Source organism: Dermacentor variabilis, chromosome 9 (genome assembly GCF_050947875.1).
Source record: "Dermacentor variabilis isolate Ectoservices chromosome 9, ASM5094787v1, whole genome shotgun sequence".
NCBI lineage: Eukaryota > Metazoa > Arthropoda > Arachnida > Ixodida > Ixodidae > Dermacentor > Dermacentor variabilis.
Genome location: NC_134576.1, coordinates 132,481,751 through 132,499,526, shown reverse-complemented (window position 1 = coordinate 132,499,526; position 17,776 = coordinate 132,481,751). Strand labels below are relative to the sequence as shown.

The 17,776-nt window shown below is 48.5% G+C and overlaps 2 protein-coding genes across 2 annotated transcripts in view; one reads left to right on the top strand and one right to left on the bottom strand.

Annotated features, from left to right (window-relative positions):
- The window catches only part of LOC142558549 (sodium- and chloride-dependent glycine transporter 2-like), a 25,523-nt gene extending 20,844 nt beyond the window's left edge, over positions 1-4,679 (top strand). Inside the window, exon 16 of the mRNA XM_075670681.1 lies at positions 1,539-4,679. Within this exon, the coding sequence (XP_075526796.1) occupies positions 1,539-1,643 (105 nt within the window). The 3' untranslated portion in view covers positions 1,644-4,679. The remainder of the gene's footprint in view (positions 1-1,538) is intronic.
- LOC142557540 (uncharacterized) lies at positions 3,787-17,776 on the bottom strand. Its single transcript, XM_075669459.1, has 6 exons — positions 17,669-17,776; positions 13,578-13,700; positions 10,265-10,367; positions 7,396-7,638; positions 6,694-6,747; positions 3,787-5,384 (listed from the first exon to the last, which is right to left on the bottom strand). The coding sequence occupies exons 1-6, from the start codon at positions 17,669-17,671 to the stop codon at positions 5,320-5,322; spliced, it is 591 nt and encodes a 196-aa protein (XP_075525574.1). The 5' UTR covers positions 17,672-17,776; the 3' UTR covers positions 3,787-5,319.

Sequence of the window (17,776 nt, the reverse complement as noted above, 5' to 3'; positions counted from 1 at the left end):
ACTCGGTAATGGCCACCGTAATTCAGAGACATTTTCAGTGCCGTATCATGCGAGCTAGCGAACACAGTTATGACTGCGGTGTTTTCGACTGTTCCCCAAAACACTTCAAGCCGCGTCCACGTCTGTGTAGAGCGCGCAAGCAGACGGCCTTGCTCTGCGGGGCGACACCGTGCGGCAGTTGCGAGATCTGACGCACTGGGCCCAAGAGCTTGCGCGGCCTATAATATACATGCAGACCTGCACTGCACGAGTGGCAACGTCGAGGAGGGCCGTTGTTTAACCGAATATGCGCGCTTCCTCAGGCCGCTCTCGGCATCTCCAGGCCAAAAGATTACGCGTTTCAGCGGATAACACGCGCCCGACTCTCACAACAAACTATGCGCGCTTTCTTGCCGTTCGGATTAGGCGGCGGTACGAAAAAATTATAACGCCAACAACGGCGTGAAAAGAAAATCGAGGCGTTAATTTTTTGATGCCGTCTTCTGCCTGCCCTTGGCGCTTGTAGATAGTGCGTTATTTTGTATTTTGGCTCAACATTATTTATTACAGGACGTGGCGGTGTTCAGCCATTGGCGAAGAAGAGAAGCTTCAGCAAAGAGGAACCTCAGGAAGGAGGCAAAGTTTTAAATACAAGGCCCCTTGTGGAAACACTGTCCGGAGGCCGAAGCTTCTCCGGCAATGGCTGAGCACGCCACGTCCTGTAATAATGTAACAGTCCGTAGACAATGCTAATGCTGTGAATTGCTTATGAGAAATGCGCAAAACATGTTGCATGCCTGCGACAATCACGCAAGTGCCAAAACCCGAGAGAAAGCTAAAGGAATAGAGGTTGACACTGTGACACGCTAATGTTACCTCTTCTTTTTCAAATTACATATGCTAGAGCAACCAAATACTTCTTTTGTTTTCATTAAACAAAGAAACAAAATATACGAACAACTTCGACTGAGTCGAATCGCAACCCGATTTCCAGCCAACCTGCCAGCACGACAGACCTATCGCCCCGGAACCCCTCGAAAGGCGGGTACTTTTCAGGAAACACCTTCAGCTCCTGAATATGACTATCAGATGTCGCCAGGATGTTCTGCGAATATCACCTACTCGCTTCGTACAACGTACCAATACTGATAGACAGAATAGAACCACACTTGCGTTAGCAGCGCATGCGACGCCAGCGCTGCCGCTGCAGCACGTACTTTTCCAAGAGCTGACGTCACGCGCATGCGCCGAGGTCGATGCCGGAGTTCTACTTTGGCAAGCCACGTGATCCTTCCCCGGTTGGCGCGGCAGCTTGCTTATTCGGCACCGACCTTGAAAGCGCATTCTCCAGTACTTAATTAGAAATCAAACGCAGCGTGAGCTGCGAAAGAAGCTTAACACCCGTTTATATGTGTAAAGTGGCTGAAGGTTTTTCTTTTTCGATGTGGATGCGAATCTTAAAACTAGCCGAAGCCCATATTTTCTATGGACCCTTACACGGCACACGCGTGCCTACACCCACGTGTTCACAGGCCCGCTGTCGCTTGCGCTTTTTGTAGAAACTGGAGCAGTGTCTCGTTCCCGCGTCAACCATCGAGCTGGGCCTGGCGGCCATGTCGAGCTCGGAGCCGACGCAGTCGCCCACAGCACACCGCCGCTTCTGACTGTCGCTGCAGCTGTCAAACGGCTGCGCAGACTGGACCGGACCGCCGACCTTCGGGTTACATTTTGTTATATACCGCTGATGGCGCACTAAAAGAGGTCGCGCGAGGGACGCCTTTTGTGGTCGATGGTCTCGGAGGGAAGTATGTCTGCACCAGAAATTCATGTGCTATATGATCGATTCACTGACACTGGTCGAACTGATCCCGGGTGCCACGAGAAACGCCGTATGTATATAGTGGCGATTTTAGGATTATATTGACTGCAGCTGGTGGCACTTTGGCGCAAATACGAGACACTGTACGCGAGCCTTTCTGCATTTCGACTCCATCGGGAATGCGACCGCCGTAGCACGAATTCGAACCCGCGACCTCGTGCACAGCAGGAGACACCAATGAGTCACTGCGGCGCTTCAAAGAACGCTTTTGCGGACGAAGGCTTCAGTGTGAGATGTTTGCAACCAAAATTTATATGCGCCGATTGATTGATTGATTGATTGATTGATTGATTGATTGATTGATTGATCAGAGGCGACAGCGCTGCGACGACACGAACTGCTGCTGCGGACGGCGGCGCAAGGTGGATTGATATGACCCAAAAAAACTACTGCAGGCGGGGCGCCAGGTGCGATGACGACGTTCCGATCACTATAAGCCGTTATCGCTCTTTAGCGCATTATCCGTCCGCGCCGAACCATTATCAACCGTGATCGACCGTACTCCGGCGGCAGCTGGGTATGACGCGACCGCGTGGGCCCTACATATTTTGAAAGCGATCTGCGATGGGGACAGACTTCGCCGAGTGCTGATAGCTTTGTGTGCGCTGTGTTGTCACCGCTTAGTTTGCGTTGAAGCGAGAGGCGTCACGAAGGTCCATTCGCTCGCTGCTGCAGGTCCCATCTTGAAACGTATATCGTGTTACGCGACGGACGGACGGACGAGAAGATGACAAGCGCCGGAGGTAACGAAGTGGGGGCGTGGGCACGGTTTTTTGCAACAGGGCAGCGTGTTATTTCGTGTTGCTTGGCTTAGCGTGACTATTGAGCGCTTCAATTTTCCTTTTCATTGGCTTTCCCAGAACAGGTTTGTCGTACTGAGTGTGTACCCGCTGTGGTTGCTCAGTGGCTATGGTGTTAGGCTACTGAGCACGAGGTCGCGGGATCGAATCCCGGCCACGGCGGCCGCATTTCGGTGGGGGCTAAATGTGAAAACACCCGCGTGCTTAGATTTAGGTGTGCGTTGAAGAAACCCCAGGTGGTCGAAATTTGCGGAGTCCTCCACTACGGCGTGCCTCATAATCAGAAAGTGGTTATGTCACGTAAAACCCCATAATTTAATTTTTTAACCATTCAGTGTCCCCGTGCTTCGAGCTATCGATTGATTTGCCTTCGCTCTGCTGGCCTCCCGATTAGCTCACTTGGCGGTTCGATCCGCGAACAAGGGCGAATTTGGTGTTCAGCTGCAAAGCTTTCTTTCTGTCGAACCCGTCCGTATACGTGTCGGTTCACTTTGTATAGCGTCGTGGCTGCTGTCGCGCGGATGGCAATTTTTTTTCCCTCCCATTTCGTTAACATTCCGCCACATCGCGGGCTTCAAGGGAACCATTATTGCTGGCCGTGGTTGGTAATCAATATCTGAAAACTTGGACAGCGCGAAATTACACGAAGCGAAAAAAAAATCAAGACAGGACGGACAAGGCGCTGAACTATCGAGGAATTCACATTTACTGTAAGCGCACGTTTAAATGCCCTCAAAAGAACGTGACAGGTACTTAAAAAAATGACGCCATGCTTCCTAAATATTTGCAGCAGCAAGAGATTATATATAATCTTTCGGTGGGGCTCGGCAGAACTGATCTGACGCCGTGATGGCGCAGTATATATCCTGTGGCGTTCTGCCAGAGAGCACGAGGTCGCGGGTGCGATGCCGCCTGCGGCGGCATCATTTCGATGGGGGCTAAATGCAAGAACGCTCGTGTGCTTAAATTTACACCGCGCGTTAAGGAACCCCAGGTGGTCAACATTATTACGGAGGCACCACTGTTACGTGCCTTAGTGTTGCTCTGGAACGGTAGACAACGCGATCCGAGGGTTCGCGTGTTTGCATCGTGACACATACGCAAAACAAACAGTGCGAAAGGGCATTCGATTCTTTTTTAATAACATTTTATTGAGTCCCAACACCTTACACTGTTGAACGAAACGTTACTGTATTCAACGAAGTACAATTTCACGTGTCACACATGTACGGATACCCGTAGAAAGTCGTATAACTATACACGATTCGCGAACTCTGCAACAGATCTCTGCACGGCAAATTCAGTAACTTGTGAACGGCATTACAGCAAATGCAGTAACTTGTGAACTTTTATACCGTCCCCGCAAAAATATATATTACACACAGACACACACACGTACACACACACCCGGATCTCCAACTCCGGGTCGTCCAGATGGCCGATCGAAAAACGCCGGGAAAGCCGCCTGAGGAAGACGACGGACCATTCCGACTTCCCCCTCCTCAAACCCCATCTCGGACAAAATAAAGTTTACTGCTACTACAGAAGATATGTTACATTGTGCTTTTCAAGGCAGAAGGCACGAAGTATTTGGGATGCTAACAAGCACGGCTAAACTGAGTAATTAAATGTTCTAGCTCTTACACATCCTGTGCTTGTTTGCAAAAGCTTGCATTCTTTCTGACCAATGGGTGAATGAATGACCGAAGCATATAGCTGGCAGACAGCGCAATGCCCTGCTCAACACAAAAGCAACTATCGAAGGGGCTTGCGGGAAAGGGAACCGACGACTGTGCACTAAAGCTGCGCCCGCCCCTTCCCGAGGGAAGCGAAAGGGTGGGAGGGCAGAGGGCATGCCCCCTGGCTGCCCCCGCCACTCTGTGTTCGCACGCCTATGTTCCAGGTAGAGTGGTGCGAAATAATGTTTCAGGGTGATAAGTGCTATTTGCAAGTGTATGAAACTCTTCCGGATGATAGCGGCTGTTCTACATGTTTATTGCTATGTGTATCTAAAAACAAAATAAAGTGTGCTCGGCAATTTTACGCAGAACACCGTTCCGTTTAGTTCAGTAGAAAACATCGGCGAACATTTTTTTCAGTTGGAGCTGGAATATACGTGGAATGAGAATACTGAATAGGGGCACTGCATGCCCACCGCTGCGCGAGTCGGGGGCGGGGGCAGCCCACATTGCCGATGAACTAGCGGTGCTTTATTAGCCGATGTCTCTTGCAATTACTAGTGCTATAACAGTACAAATATATCCTGCCTTGATGTGACCACAAGAGTATTATGCGATATATCACCGTCGGGAAAGGTTGCCCCGCCCAAGAGCTCGCGAAAGAGAACAAAAATGGAGCGCGAGAACCGGGGCATTAGTGGCATGACTAACTGCCAACTCGACTCGGCCAAGCACTATAAATTAACATTCTATAGATTAATATTTTGGGGAGGACAAAGACAACAAAAGCATGAATCCAATTGCTGTTCTCACTAAGCGTGGAGATTGGTGCACAATGCAGTCCCAGATCACTTGTCAGCTTCCGGCGCAGAGTATTTTCTGAGCAGACGTGTGCACAGTGCCGATAGAAGCTGATTGAGGGTGAGGACATCGACACTCTTCCAGCAGATGGCCCCACTGTCGAAGCGCGGCGATGCCATGGTCAGGCGACAAAAATGACGGCCACAACTAGGCTCGAGAGAATCCACGACAGTCTTCCGCAAACTCCTACGCACAAGAAGAGAAAGTTGGAAATGTTAGTCTTTCGGTAAAAGGTTAACACTTTAAAGAAAACCGGAACGCTGGAGATACCAGCTTTGATCGATGGATATATGGATCTTATGAGCGTCCCCTTTGGAACGGGGCGGTAGGTCCATCAAACTCTTGCTGTTATACTGCCTAATGTCCTACCTAGGTTAAAGAACAAAAAAAAAGAAAAAAAAATTGCCTACAATTAATTCTCATAACCAAAATTTTCTGACTCCCTATTGTGAACTAGTGTATCTACTGCAGCACACGAGTACTATATCGTAACCACAATATTTGGTGTTACAAGTTAAGTGATACATAAGTTTGGAGTTAGACTAGTCTAACAGACATTTAGCTTGTCCCCGTATACGTGTTACTCTTCAAAGTTCACTGAATAATGGTTGACCTATGTCTCGCCACCATAGTTTACCGGATACGTAGCCGACTGTAATGTAAACTTCCTAGTAACCTGCCATTCCATGAAGTGCAATACATGTACGGCAAAACTAAAGCTCTGTAATGATGCACAGCAAAAATGCTTCTAAGCCACTGTGGTTGAAGGAGGCTTGGCAAGATGGCGCTACGAACGCTGCTGCTGTCTCAAACGTACTATATTTCGGTAAGGGTGATAGTTGGGTTTCTGTGGAAAACAGTGAACGTGCGTTTCTACAGTTTACGGATATCGGCGGTGTCCAAATCCGCGCCCCAGCCCCAGCGACGGCCCCCTTTGGGTAAGAAATACAGATCTCGGAGACTGTGCTATCGCTGGCTGCATAGGGCGGCAGCGATTGCGGTAGCCAGAAGGACGTCGTGAACGTTCAGCTGCTGTACGCCGCCTACACATGGCACCACTGACGTAGACGTGAGCAGCAGCGCTGGTGGCGTTATCTAGTGACGCTCCGGTCAACCGGAGTGAGCGGAACTATTGTCGCGATGATGGCTTCCGTGACACTTATCGGCTTGGATAAAGGCATCGGCAGTTACTTTATTGCAGGTGGTGTCCGCATCGCGTGCCCCAGCGACGGCAGCCTCATAGTAACAAAAACCACTAACGAAGGCTATGCTTATGCGTACTGGAGGCTCAAGAGAAGTGACGTCATATATGCCTTAATTGGTTTGAACGCCATGTACTGCGATCATGTACAAAATTCTATGCTTTCGCGAACGGGCGGGCGTGCGTGTGTGCGTTTTAAGGGAACCTTGTGATATGCCGCAAAAGCCCACCGCTATCTTCAGAGTCGACTGAAGTGGGAAGACAAGGATATTAGGGTAGCAGTGCTAGTCGTACCTGTCTTGAGCGATGATGCTCCTCCGTGCGGAATGCCGGTCTCTGCAGGGTCTCCTGCACAGCGCAAACAAAGTGACATATGCCTTTCGCAAACATTGTCTCGATTGCAAATGAGCAGCATTGGTCATTCTTGTTCTACTTTATGCAGAGCTGCCTACGCTTCTGTCTAAAGTGTTTCGTGGAGATTAGTTATCGTGTCCCTCCTGCATGCTTATGTCTCTAGTATAAGAAAAATGTATTGCATTGAAATACCTCTTTGAATATCAGTGGCGACATAGCGGCGAATGCGAGAGAAACGCATTGGCACATTACGTCGCACTATGATATATCAGTGCATGACCACGTGTGCTCCGAAGAGCCCTGAGTGAGTGAACAAACTGCTTGTATGGTTAAACTTAAAGCAATTCCTTCGTGCATTTCACAAAGCGTGTTTCATAATGTGCAGTGTATAACGACCGAAACTTTCGAACGTTGGGAGTACCAGGATGGGAAAATTATTTGAAATTCATGGGGAGATGTCTGTATACGTTGTTCGCAATTAATTATTCGCAAGAAACACTAGATTCGACTCGCTGCTGGCGCAATTCGATTTGTACTCGGTTTCCTTTCAAGAACAGCTATTCTCACACCCCTAATAAGTTGGCATAGCGAGCAATGTGTATATTTACAGTGACGCAGCCTGTTCATAAACAATCGACGTACCACGAGTGTAGACGTCGCAGCTGTGGGACAGGTAGGAGCGCAGCCTGGTGTTGGCGTGGAACAGATGACAGGTTCCGCGTTGCGTTCCTTCGCGAGCACAAAACTGCACGTGCTCGCATTCCCATTCGAGGTTGGTCGAACAGTTGGCGGCGCAGTGCTCTAGGTCCGTGTCGTTGAGGACAGCTGATGGTGCCGGCCTGTACACCTCGTGATCAGGGAGCTTCTGGTACTCGGCAAGGTAGCCTGTACAGGGGAATTAAGAAGGGTAATTGAGCAAACGATGATGATGACTGGTCGTTTATCAAGTATAAACGAGGAATGAAAAGGAAGGAAGACGGAATCTCTGCTTACCGCACTGTAACTGTCTAGCTTTGACCGCACGCACCTGGACGGCGGTCAATAGCGGTGTGATAGGGACACGAGAGTAGAAGGACAGGGAGAGAGGATAGCATAGAGGACAGACCAAAGAACGCGCAACTGTTTACATTTATCCAATGGAGCGACTAGGTAGAGATACATCCTTAGTTTGCTTATGCAGCGACTTCCTCGAAATAGTTTGTCACCAGGCCCCGTTCACGCAGGGGCGCCTTTAATGTATTGCAGCCGGGTAGCGAGGCCCGACTGCGCAAGGAAGCAAGCGAAACAAACACACGTGACATAGAGATCATTCGAGAGCCAGCGCTTCCGTTCGTCCCCAAACCTCAGCCTTACTGGAAAAAAAAAAAAGAAAACGAAAAGCCGACGCAGATTTCGTAGCATATATTTCCATCTTGGGCAGCTAATCAGTAAATTCAAGCTCCCGCCTTGGTGCAACGACTTCGAAGCGGAGGTTGCCGTAAGCCAAGATGTAGCAGAACGTGCTGGAGAACCACCACAGAGTTTCACAACGACAGTATACCTGACAGCCGCATTTCGCTGCGTGGAATGAAAACTCCACACTTCCATCCTCTCGTAATCACCGGCAATAAATTACTGTTTATCTACTACACTGCGATGCATACAATACTGCATTGTATAGGTCAGGTGGGTCGCAGCCACAAGACCCACAGTGTGGGTAAGGACCGCGCGTAGGCCGAGCTGTTGCGACAGCCCAATAACAATCTAAAAAAAGAACGCTTCGCTCACAAGTCTGCCGATTGCAGGTCATGGGGCTGCGAGTGTTAGGATGCATTTAAATAGATTACGCATTTCTGCGTTCATACAGCCCTCATCAACATTCTGATGACGATGATGACCTTCACGTATTTGGCGGATATCCGGTCACGGGAGGATTGACTAAAAGTCGGATAGAATTTACATATGTGCTAAGCGAATCAATTTAGAAATCCATAATTTTGATGAATAAATTAAGGCCAGTGATATGCCGTAGACTATTCAGTAAAGAAAATTCTAATAGAACCTAGAAAAAGGATGTATATATGACACAGTGAGGGAAGAATGAAATGATTAATGTGATTAACAATGAAATCGGTTAGACCCAACAATGCATGTCTTTCTCCGTGACGATGCATACATCAGTGTGTGATTGTCCAAGCACTGAAGCTGCGAAAGACAGCAGCACTGGAGAGTGCAGTGGCAGGCCGAGCTGTCGCATTGTAATTTGCAGCGTCCTTTTAATCAGACAGGAGAAACGGCGGCAGTGCAGTCAGTAATGTTAAATTATTTCTAATGTGTCACAGAAACTGCACAAATTCTTCCCTCTACAAGCACCATACATCGCCTTCATCGTTGTTACACGAAGCAGCTAACAGCTACAGCCAACGAGGTTGTTCTTGTTAAATTACGGGGGTTTTACGTGCCAAAACCACGATCTGATTGCGAGGCACGCCGTAGTGGGGGGACTCCCGAAATTTGGACCACCTGGGGTTCTTTAACGTGCACCTAAATCTAAGTACACGGATGCTTTTGCATTTCGACCCCATCGAAATGAGTCCGCCATGGCCGGTATTCGATCCCGCGACCTCTTGCTTAGCAGCCCAACACCATAGCCACTAAGCAACCGTGGTGGGTCAGAGGTTGTGCTTGTGTCATCCTCTACTGGTAGTACCTCGCTAAATCAAGCAAGCTTCGCGTCGGTTAGGTTGCAGTATTGCGTCGAATCTGCGGATTTTTTTACTCTAACAGGGCGGACAGCGGCAGAGAAAAGGGTAATAAATGTTAAGCCATACATGCAGAAACAATACGCTGAATAAGAAAGAATTCTGGAGAGAAAGCTTCCATATAACGATATTAAAGAAAAAAAAAGACAATAAGAGAGAGAGAGAAATTAGAAGAGAAAGCTTTTATGAAGAAACAGAGCAGTGCCCTACCGTTCTAATTCAGATCAGGGTGTTTGAGGACGCCTATAGGTATATGTGGGAGAAAAAAAAAAGATTTAGATGAGAAGGACTCGGTGTAGTGTGTGGAAATAGTACAGAAACCATTGATCGTACTCTGTTAGACTGTTAGAGACCCTTTCAACGGCTTCCCTGTACAGGCGCCGCCGTATAGTGCCCTCTAGACTGCTGTACTTACGCGTGATCCCGCAGCAAAAGCGTTGCAGATTCAGCACTGCGCTGTCAGCTAGCCATGCGGGCCTCTACACCCCTGCTCAACAGTTGTGAGAGGAAGTGCATTCTCTCTGCCCGATGAAAAGGTCGTCGAAAGTAGTTAGTAGTACGAGTATAGTAGTGGTAGTAACAACAGCCGTAATAGTATACTAATTGTCTTTTTTTTTCATACATACACAAGAAAAGCGACACCGGTGAAAGGCGCTTGATGCACCTGACAACATTTTGGATCTTCTCCAAACCCCATCCCCTCTAAAACGGGTCCGTTTGCGAGAAGCACACGGTATTTGTGTCGTTGCATGCGTGTGAAAGCAACCAACCTTTTATGGGCGGGTTTTTAGGGCCAAGAATTGTAGCGCAGACGGCGACCACGACGATCACCACCGTGGCCAGACCGAAGATGGTCAGACCCACGAGCCATGCCTGGAAATACAGTGGCGCAGAAAGGTAATTAACTCAAGCACATTGAAGAGAAGCGCTAAATCAATTTACAATAATAAAGCATGCGTTCAAAGTCCTATTTTTTGCTAATTTCGTGGTAATAGGTTGGTTTTTATCCGGAAAAGAAATGGCGGTCAAAGTTCCATTTCTTGAATTTCGTGTCGACTCCCGGCCGCATTTCGTTGGGGACGAAATGCAAGAATACCCCTAGCTGTCTCGTGCATTGGGGGCCACATTAACGATCTCCTTATGGTCAAAATTTATCGAAAGTCTCTCACTACGGCGTGCCTCATAATTGGGATTTCGGCACGTCAAACCCCAGAATTCCATCGAAATTTCGTGTCGAAACCCCAGCGCATGTATACGTCAGGGTGATGTCACTAATTTCAAAGTGCTTTTCTTGAATATTTGGGGCCCCTGTGGCTTAGTAAAAACTCCAGCGGCTTGCCTAGAGTAATCTTATAGCTTATTTAGAATGCATTTTAGTCCATTCCTTACCATTAAAATATTAACGAGGCCTGAGCTGACGCCATCGAAATTCGTGATGTCACAGCGAGAGGGTGCGGAAACTTCAAGATGGTGTCGCCACACGTGTGTCGTTCTTTGCGTCTTTTCTGGCTTATTAAGTCTCTGCTCAACGTAACAGCAGCATTTTAGAGCGCAGCTTTTAGGCGCCCGTTCCTGCGGTGCAAGCATCGGCGTCCCTCGTAACCGAGCGAACAAGCGCAGAGAAGGAAATAAAGAGCGAATGCGGAACACAGCGGGAGATGAAAGACGGCGATAGCTATGAGAGCGCGAGGAGGAATGCGGAGGAGGGGGGTGCAGAGAAACCATGCACGAGAACGGAAAGCGGAGGAAGAGCGTATCGCGAAAGCGCGAGAAGCGCAGTGCCGCGCAGACAGCCTCAGCGGCGACGATGGCTACGATACGGCGGGTAGCGCGCGTCATCTGTCCTGAAACAAAGCGCTGCGTGAGCGGAGGTCTGTCTGCGGCGGCTGCTGTGAATCGCCCACGCGACATCCACGCGCTGCCTCTTGCGCCACATCTCGCTCCTTTTGCAACGTGCCGCTCGAGACCGATTGTCCGCGCCAGCCAGTATATCGCGAAACGAAAACACGTATATAGAGCTGCGCTCAAATGTCTCATTGGGGAGTATCGCAATCGTCGACGAATTCTAGTTTTGTATTGTAGGGTAATTTACCAATACAACTGAAATATTTTTAAAATCTTTAGTATTCCTGTTATCCATGAGTCGGACACAGGTTGGACGTAGGTGCATCTATCTTACAGACTTCGAGAATGCCATTTTATTATGTTATTTGTTTACTCTCTATTACATACCCACGGCGCCGAATTGCGGCAAAGCAATGTACGTCTATTACAGCATACACCTAATCTCCATCGCATAGACCAAAAATTCAAGGTCAACGTCCCAAGCTGCCGTACAGATCTGCATTCGAACTCCTGTCATTTCAAGGGAATCGTCCAGCTGGAACCACCTCCCCACATCTATAGCCAGTGATCTGGTCGTTTGCACCATTTTTTTAAACCGCGATCTTCAACGCTATTATATATACTTGTCATTGTGGCATTGAAAGTGTTGAAACGACGGAATAAATAAATCAGCTGTGCGTTTATGTGGGCTGGAAAATGGAGGAAGGGAGGCGTAAGGTACAACATCGAGCAGACATGAATTGAGGTTGTAGAAGTTAACTAAGAAAACAGTTACGCACGTTCCAAACATCTAAACGAAAAAAAAGCGTAAGAAACGAAAAAGGCACTGGCGTATATATAAGTTCCAAGCAATAACTGAGGTAACTTCCCGGGAAAAGCCTGTTCCACTCCCGTGGAAGGAAGTATATATTGAAAGACAGCCCATTGTGTTTGCGAATATATAATATGGATTTAAAAATAATTATCATTTACTTACACTTGTCATTGAGGAAACTCGCTGTCAAAATTCGGGAGTGTTCTAACTAAATTAACCAGCACGGTGTCACGCGCGCACAGGTAAACATGAACACATCTCGCTCGATGAGCGCGGAAACTCGCTGTCAAAATTCGGGAGTGAGGAATCGCAGCAGCAGCAAGGCGAATTGACCTTCATGCACGTCTCGCTTCAGCGCTAACGAAACCTCGAAAGCACAGCGTATACGAAGCTACCGGCACTACGCGCACTCCGTAAACATCGCAGATTGCTTTGAAGATGAGGCCAGCGCGGGCGCGCTTTAGCCACGTCGCAGATCGCTTTCAAGACACGAGCGCAGGCAAAGCGTCTCCATACGGCGCCTGCGATTCGCGTGGCCAACGCAGCAGTAAACGCTGCGGTTGTCTCCACTCTGTACGGAACAGCGGGCAAGGAGGCCGATGAGGCAGCATAGCAGCCGCCTGAGAAGAACGCCCCTCCTTCCTCGCCTCAACCCCCTTCCTCGCGCGCCACAGGAGAGGGCACGCATCCGGGCCGCGTTCTTCGCTCGCGCATGCGAAATTGAACCGCCTTCGCTGGCTCACCCTCACACGCTTTCACTCATACGGAACCTCACGACGACGGCAGAAATGCGCCTGGAGTGCCCATATAATTGCTATCACAGTAAAACGACGCCCACACTTCTGTAAACTGCACCTATATACATTAAAGCGGACAAAGTCGTTGTATTACACATCGCTTTGTACTATACCACTGATTTGTGAGCAGGACTTTTGCAAAACGCTGGTAAACACTACAGAATTTTAGCTTCTCCGCAGACGTATAAGCGTTTGGGAAGTACCGGGTTAGCGGAGATACACGTACGGCGTCAACATCTTGTGTTGCGCGATATCGAGGACACGACCGTGCACTTTATCGCTCGCCCATTCATTGTGTGGGGGCGCGGCACGGAGAGACAGGCTATCTGTATCTGTTTGTCTGCCTCACTGAGTTACCCGGTGACTCTTTATCAGTCTTTAACCGGGGTGCTACTCTGGACTGCTCTGGCGAATTCCGCCATGTTGTTAAACTCTGTAATAATGGTGCTTTGAGCCAATCAGAAGCCGCAGCAGGCCCCTGGACCAATCAGCGCTAACAAGATGGCGAATTCGGCAATATGGCGGAATTCGACTGCGTCCCTGCAGAGTGGCACTTCAGGTTTCTTTTGCGGTTACAGAAAACACTTATAGGCGAATCCAACGGACGCAGTGAGGACAATTTATTACCTTTTTCTGTCGAATCCACGAGCTTTTATCAGCGGGTTTCTCGGCCTCCGAAGGACCCTCCACACATCGTGGATCTTCGGCAGTGCTGATCATTGCCACCTCGGGCATTGCTCCTTCTCCAGGCTAGCGGAAACAGAGGAAACAATGTAAATGGCATCGATTGGTGGAGGAGGAAAAAAAAAGTCTCCGCGCTTACCGAGAAAGCACGCTTTAATTTTTAATACAACAAACAAAAGAATAAAAGGCTTTTCTTTTCGTTATAAGTCACAGTCATGTATTTCGGAAAGAAAAAGACACAAAGGCGAGTTTGAGAGAATCTCCCTAGGCTTCGAACTCATTTACTGCGAACAGCTGCAGCAAGCTCTCGATCGCGACATGCACAGGCATATTCTCAAGTTCACGGTGCACACAACCTAGTATAACGTTGCACACAACGTCCATCGTCCACGTCCGCTGCCAATATCATGGCCTCCGTAATACATGCGCACCAGTCTGTACACGGCGCAAAACCAACGCGCAACTAAGATGTGCGAGGACGTATAGTGGCATATAGTTACCCGTTCCAAACTCTTGACTTCCTTTCACGCAGGTATCCATGCACTAAGTGGAACACATCTGCGAGAATGTTGCACTTAGTGGAACTTACGTGGAACCAGATTAACGCCCGTATTCTCAAACGATCCTTGACTCGAAGTTCTTCCTCTGCACCGAATTTACCACTGCACCACCCCTCGATTGAAAAAGACTCTACCTTTTTTTTTCTTCAGGAATTGATCTGGACGTTCGCTAAAGAGCAGTGACCACTTTTGTCAAAGGGAGGCTCTGTGTCGAGGTGGAAGGCTGAGTGGTGCAAGCTTTAGAATATACAGTGCTTCGAGTGAGTCCTCCTCTTCCTATATAGATAGGGCCCCTATCTATATAGGAGCAGGAGGACTGGAAAAGGAGAGGCAACATAATATTGACGCGTTACATTGTTATTGTTCATTGGGGGCACGACCTGCCTTTCACCCGCTAACCGCTGTTGCAAAGCTATCGCAGGCCACAATAAGCGTCTCGTATCGGAACATGCTCGAAAGGCTATACGCTGAAATGTACGGCTATGTGAATAGTCGACACACTTGACCTGTAGATTAGATTTCGACCATCGACGACTGTCCTCGCCGCTATCGTTGCGCATTGAGTGTCACTCGATTTTTATGGGCGCAAGTTTGGGCCCAACAAATAGTTAAATTCGTGACCCGCAGGTTTGGCACAGCGTTTTCTTTCTTTCTTTTTTTTTTAAGGTGAAAGCCTTAAGTATAAACCCCATGCAAACGATCTTGCGCGCGACAGCGACAAGCGAAGCGATGGAGATGGCTGTCGCATTCGCATCGCGTCGCCTGCAAGTTGTACCCCATGCGAGCGACTAATTCGAGCGACGTCTCCCCAGTGTAGCCGGTATGAAGGCAGCACTATACGTGCCGGAACGGGCTTGACGCGTGCTTTATTAATTTAAGTTGGTGTGTTTTATTTTAAAAAGCAGCATAAAATAATTATGAAAGTCTTGCAGTATAGGTTCTTATCCTTGCACGCATAAAAATTCAATCGTTTGCTAGTTCCGTGCGACATTCGGTATCACTTCAGTGATGTACATCCAGTTCCGGCTTCGCCCTATTGGCTAGTCGCCCGTGGCACTTCCGGGCGACGAGCAACGAATTCTAGATTTCCGCAATTGAGCGACAAGACCTAGCGACATGTTCATGCAACGGCCTGTTTCGTCGCTCGAAGCCGTCGAGCACAAAATCGCTCTTGTGGGGTTTAGCTTTTTATGCGCTCCATGAAGCGAAAAATCCGGTGCCCGGCGTTGTCATTTTTCTTCACCTTCACTGCAACGTGATAATCTGTGATCATGGCATGTGCAGGCGAGGCAAGCGGGATTGTGCTGGTGTAAATACGCTAGAGCTTGTCAATCAGGCAAATATACCTTGGAATGAGTAAAGAGAGAGGTTTTACGCTGCTTCGAAGGAGAAGTCATGGGACCTGGTATGCTCCCCAGATCTAGTGGTTCTTGAGAAGCCAGAGCCCGTTCTTACTGTAATAGCGAGCCCTTTCATCTCTACAACCTGGTTATTCCAACAAAATGTGTTCTGTGGTCTCTAACGACCCACATTTGCCGCAGTTAGCGTTGGCGTGGTCAGTACTGCACGCACACACAGCCTACAGTAAGTACGCCTGTGAACGCAAGTTGCGGCAGCTTGCTGGCATTCGGTGACCGATTAGGAGTCCTTGGCGAGAAACTGTCCGTGAACTCGAAGGAACTGGCGGATTCTCAGACGCAAACATTCAAAGCAAAGAGGTGAAATGAGGTACACCTCAAACAGTCACGAGCAGCGATCGTCTCACCTCCTTTAAATGAACACAACTCTGCCACAAGATATGTGACTCATAGAGAATAGACTGCGGCCTATTGTCCTCCTTATCGCACCGAGGGTGCGCGGACGTGTCTGAGCTTTCATCTCTTATCGTTGGCCGACGTAGGAACCGCACGGTAGTACCGGCACCGTCCGTAGCGGTTTCCCTAACATTTGGAAGTGAAAATGTCACTTATCGCTACCGAAGTTATTTTTCAGTAAGCAACAAGTAGCACTTCAGCGCATCTCGGTTCGTCCTTTCGTACATGAATGACAAAAAGAAAAAAAAAACAACCACGCGACAGACAATTTTCACCCACTCTTCTCTCTGACCTGACGGATAAATGTTGTTGATTGATTGATTTGGTTTAACGTCCCAAAGCAACGCAAAGGCTATGGGAGACGCCGACCCAGAAACCAATATGGCTCACATTAGCAAGCTTCAGGAAATTTTCACGTTGCTAGGAAGGCACATAAAAGTGAGAGAGAGAGAGAAAAAAAAAAGTTTGAAACACGTGACACCACGCTAACGTACCGGCGTTGAGGTTCTGGCGTGAATTTCAAGAATGGCGAGTTTTGTCTTCATTTTCTCTGCCAGTAATAAACAAAAGTTTCCGGAATTAAATGAAAGTAGGTTTTTCACAGAATTACCCAAAATTTATTTCACCGCTTCCGTTCGCCTAGCTAGCTGTATACCTAGCTGTACAACCTAGCTGTATAACTGAGCAGTTACAGTCGGCGGTACTCAAAACAGATTTGTGGCTCCTATTTCTCATGAACTCTTTGAAGCAGGCGTGCTTCGCAGGTACCTGCGATGTTTAACAAACCGCGCTCACCGAAAACCCGTACAAAGAGATGTGAACGTGTGCACCCACGTGCGAACTTGTGACTACGCGCTCTGTTGTGGCTCCAAAACACACATTTATTTACGTGTTCTTTTCCCGCTTAAGATTTCGTTAGTACCGCTATTTATTCTTCCCAGGGTTGAAATAAGGCTTCAGGAGGAACCTCTTGCCGCACTCCCTCACGGCGGCAACATGCAACACATCAGACCATGCCCTCCTCTGCTCCCACTACAAAGCCGTCGAAGTACAAAGTGCGAAGCACGCGAAAATTTGCCGATGCGCGAGCGCGCGCGCCACCGGGTCACCGTACGCGATTGCTTCTCCTCTTCTTCTTTTTCTTTTTTTTTACAAATTTTGGGCTGTCAAGTTGGGGGGGGGGGGGGACTGCTGACCTTACACGAGTCTACGCGGTGTTGCGATGGCGATTTTCTGCTCCGTACATACTCCTCACAACAAATGAAACTTATTTTTTATATGTCAGCGTTGCGCTTGATTCACACGCAAAAAGTATAAGTCAGTATGAAATTTTCGAAACGGCCGTCTGTGTCTCCACCACCCATATCAAGAAGAAAGGAGGATCCTGGGTACGGCCCTGCACTGGACATAGCGAGGTTGACGGGAATATGGAGACGCACTGATCACCAATCGTAAAACGGACGATGTATGAGGCGACGGAGACAGCCTTACGAAAAGAGAGCGTCGTCCTGACAAAGCCAAGTCGCCTTGTCGAAACTCTGGCTCCACGGCATCCATAGTCCGCATTACCAACAAAAAAAAAAAAAAAAGTTACTTGAAAAAGCTACCTTACGCTTGGTTCAGTTATTCTTCTAACCGTTAGAGGTATCGAAGTACTCACCATGCCGCTGCAGGTGTGCCGATGAAGGAAAGCGGTACAAGAGCCACGCACACCACTGTACGCACGTAGTACGTCCTTATCCACCTGTCCGCGGTCGGTCTCTTCGTG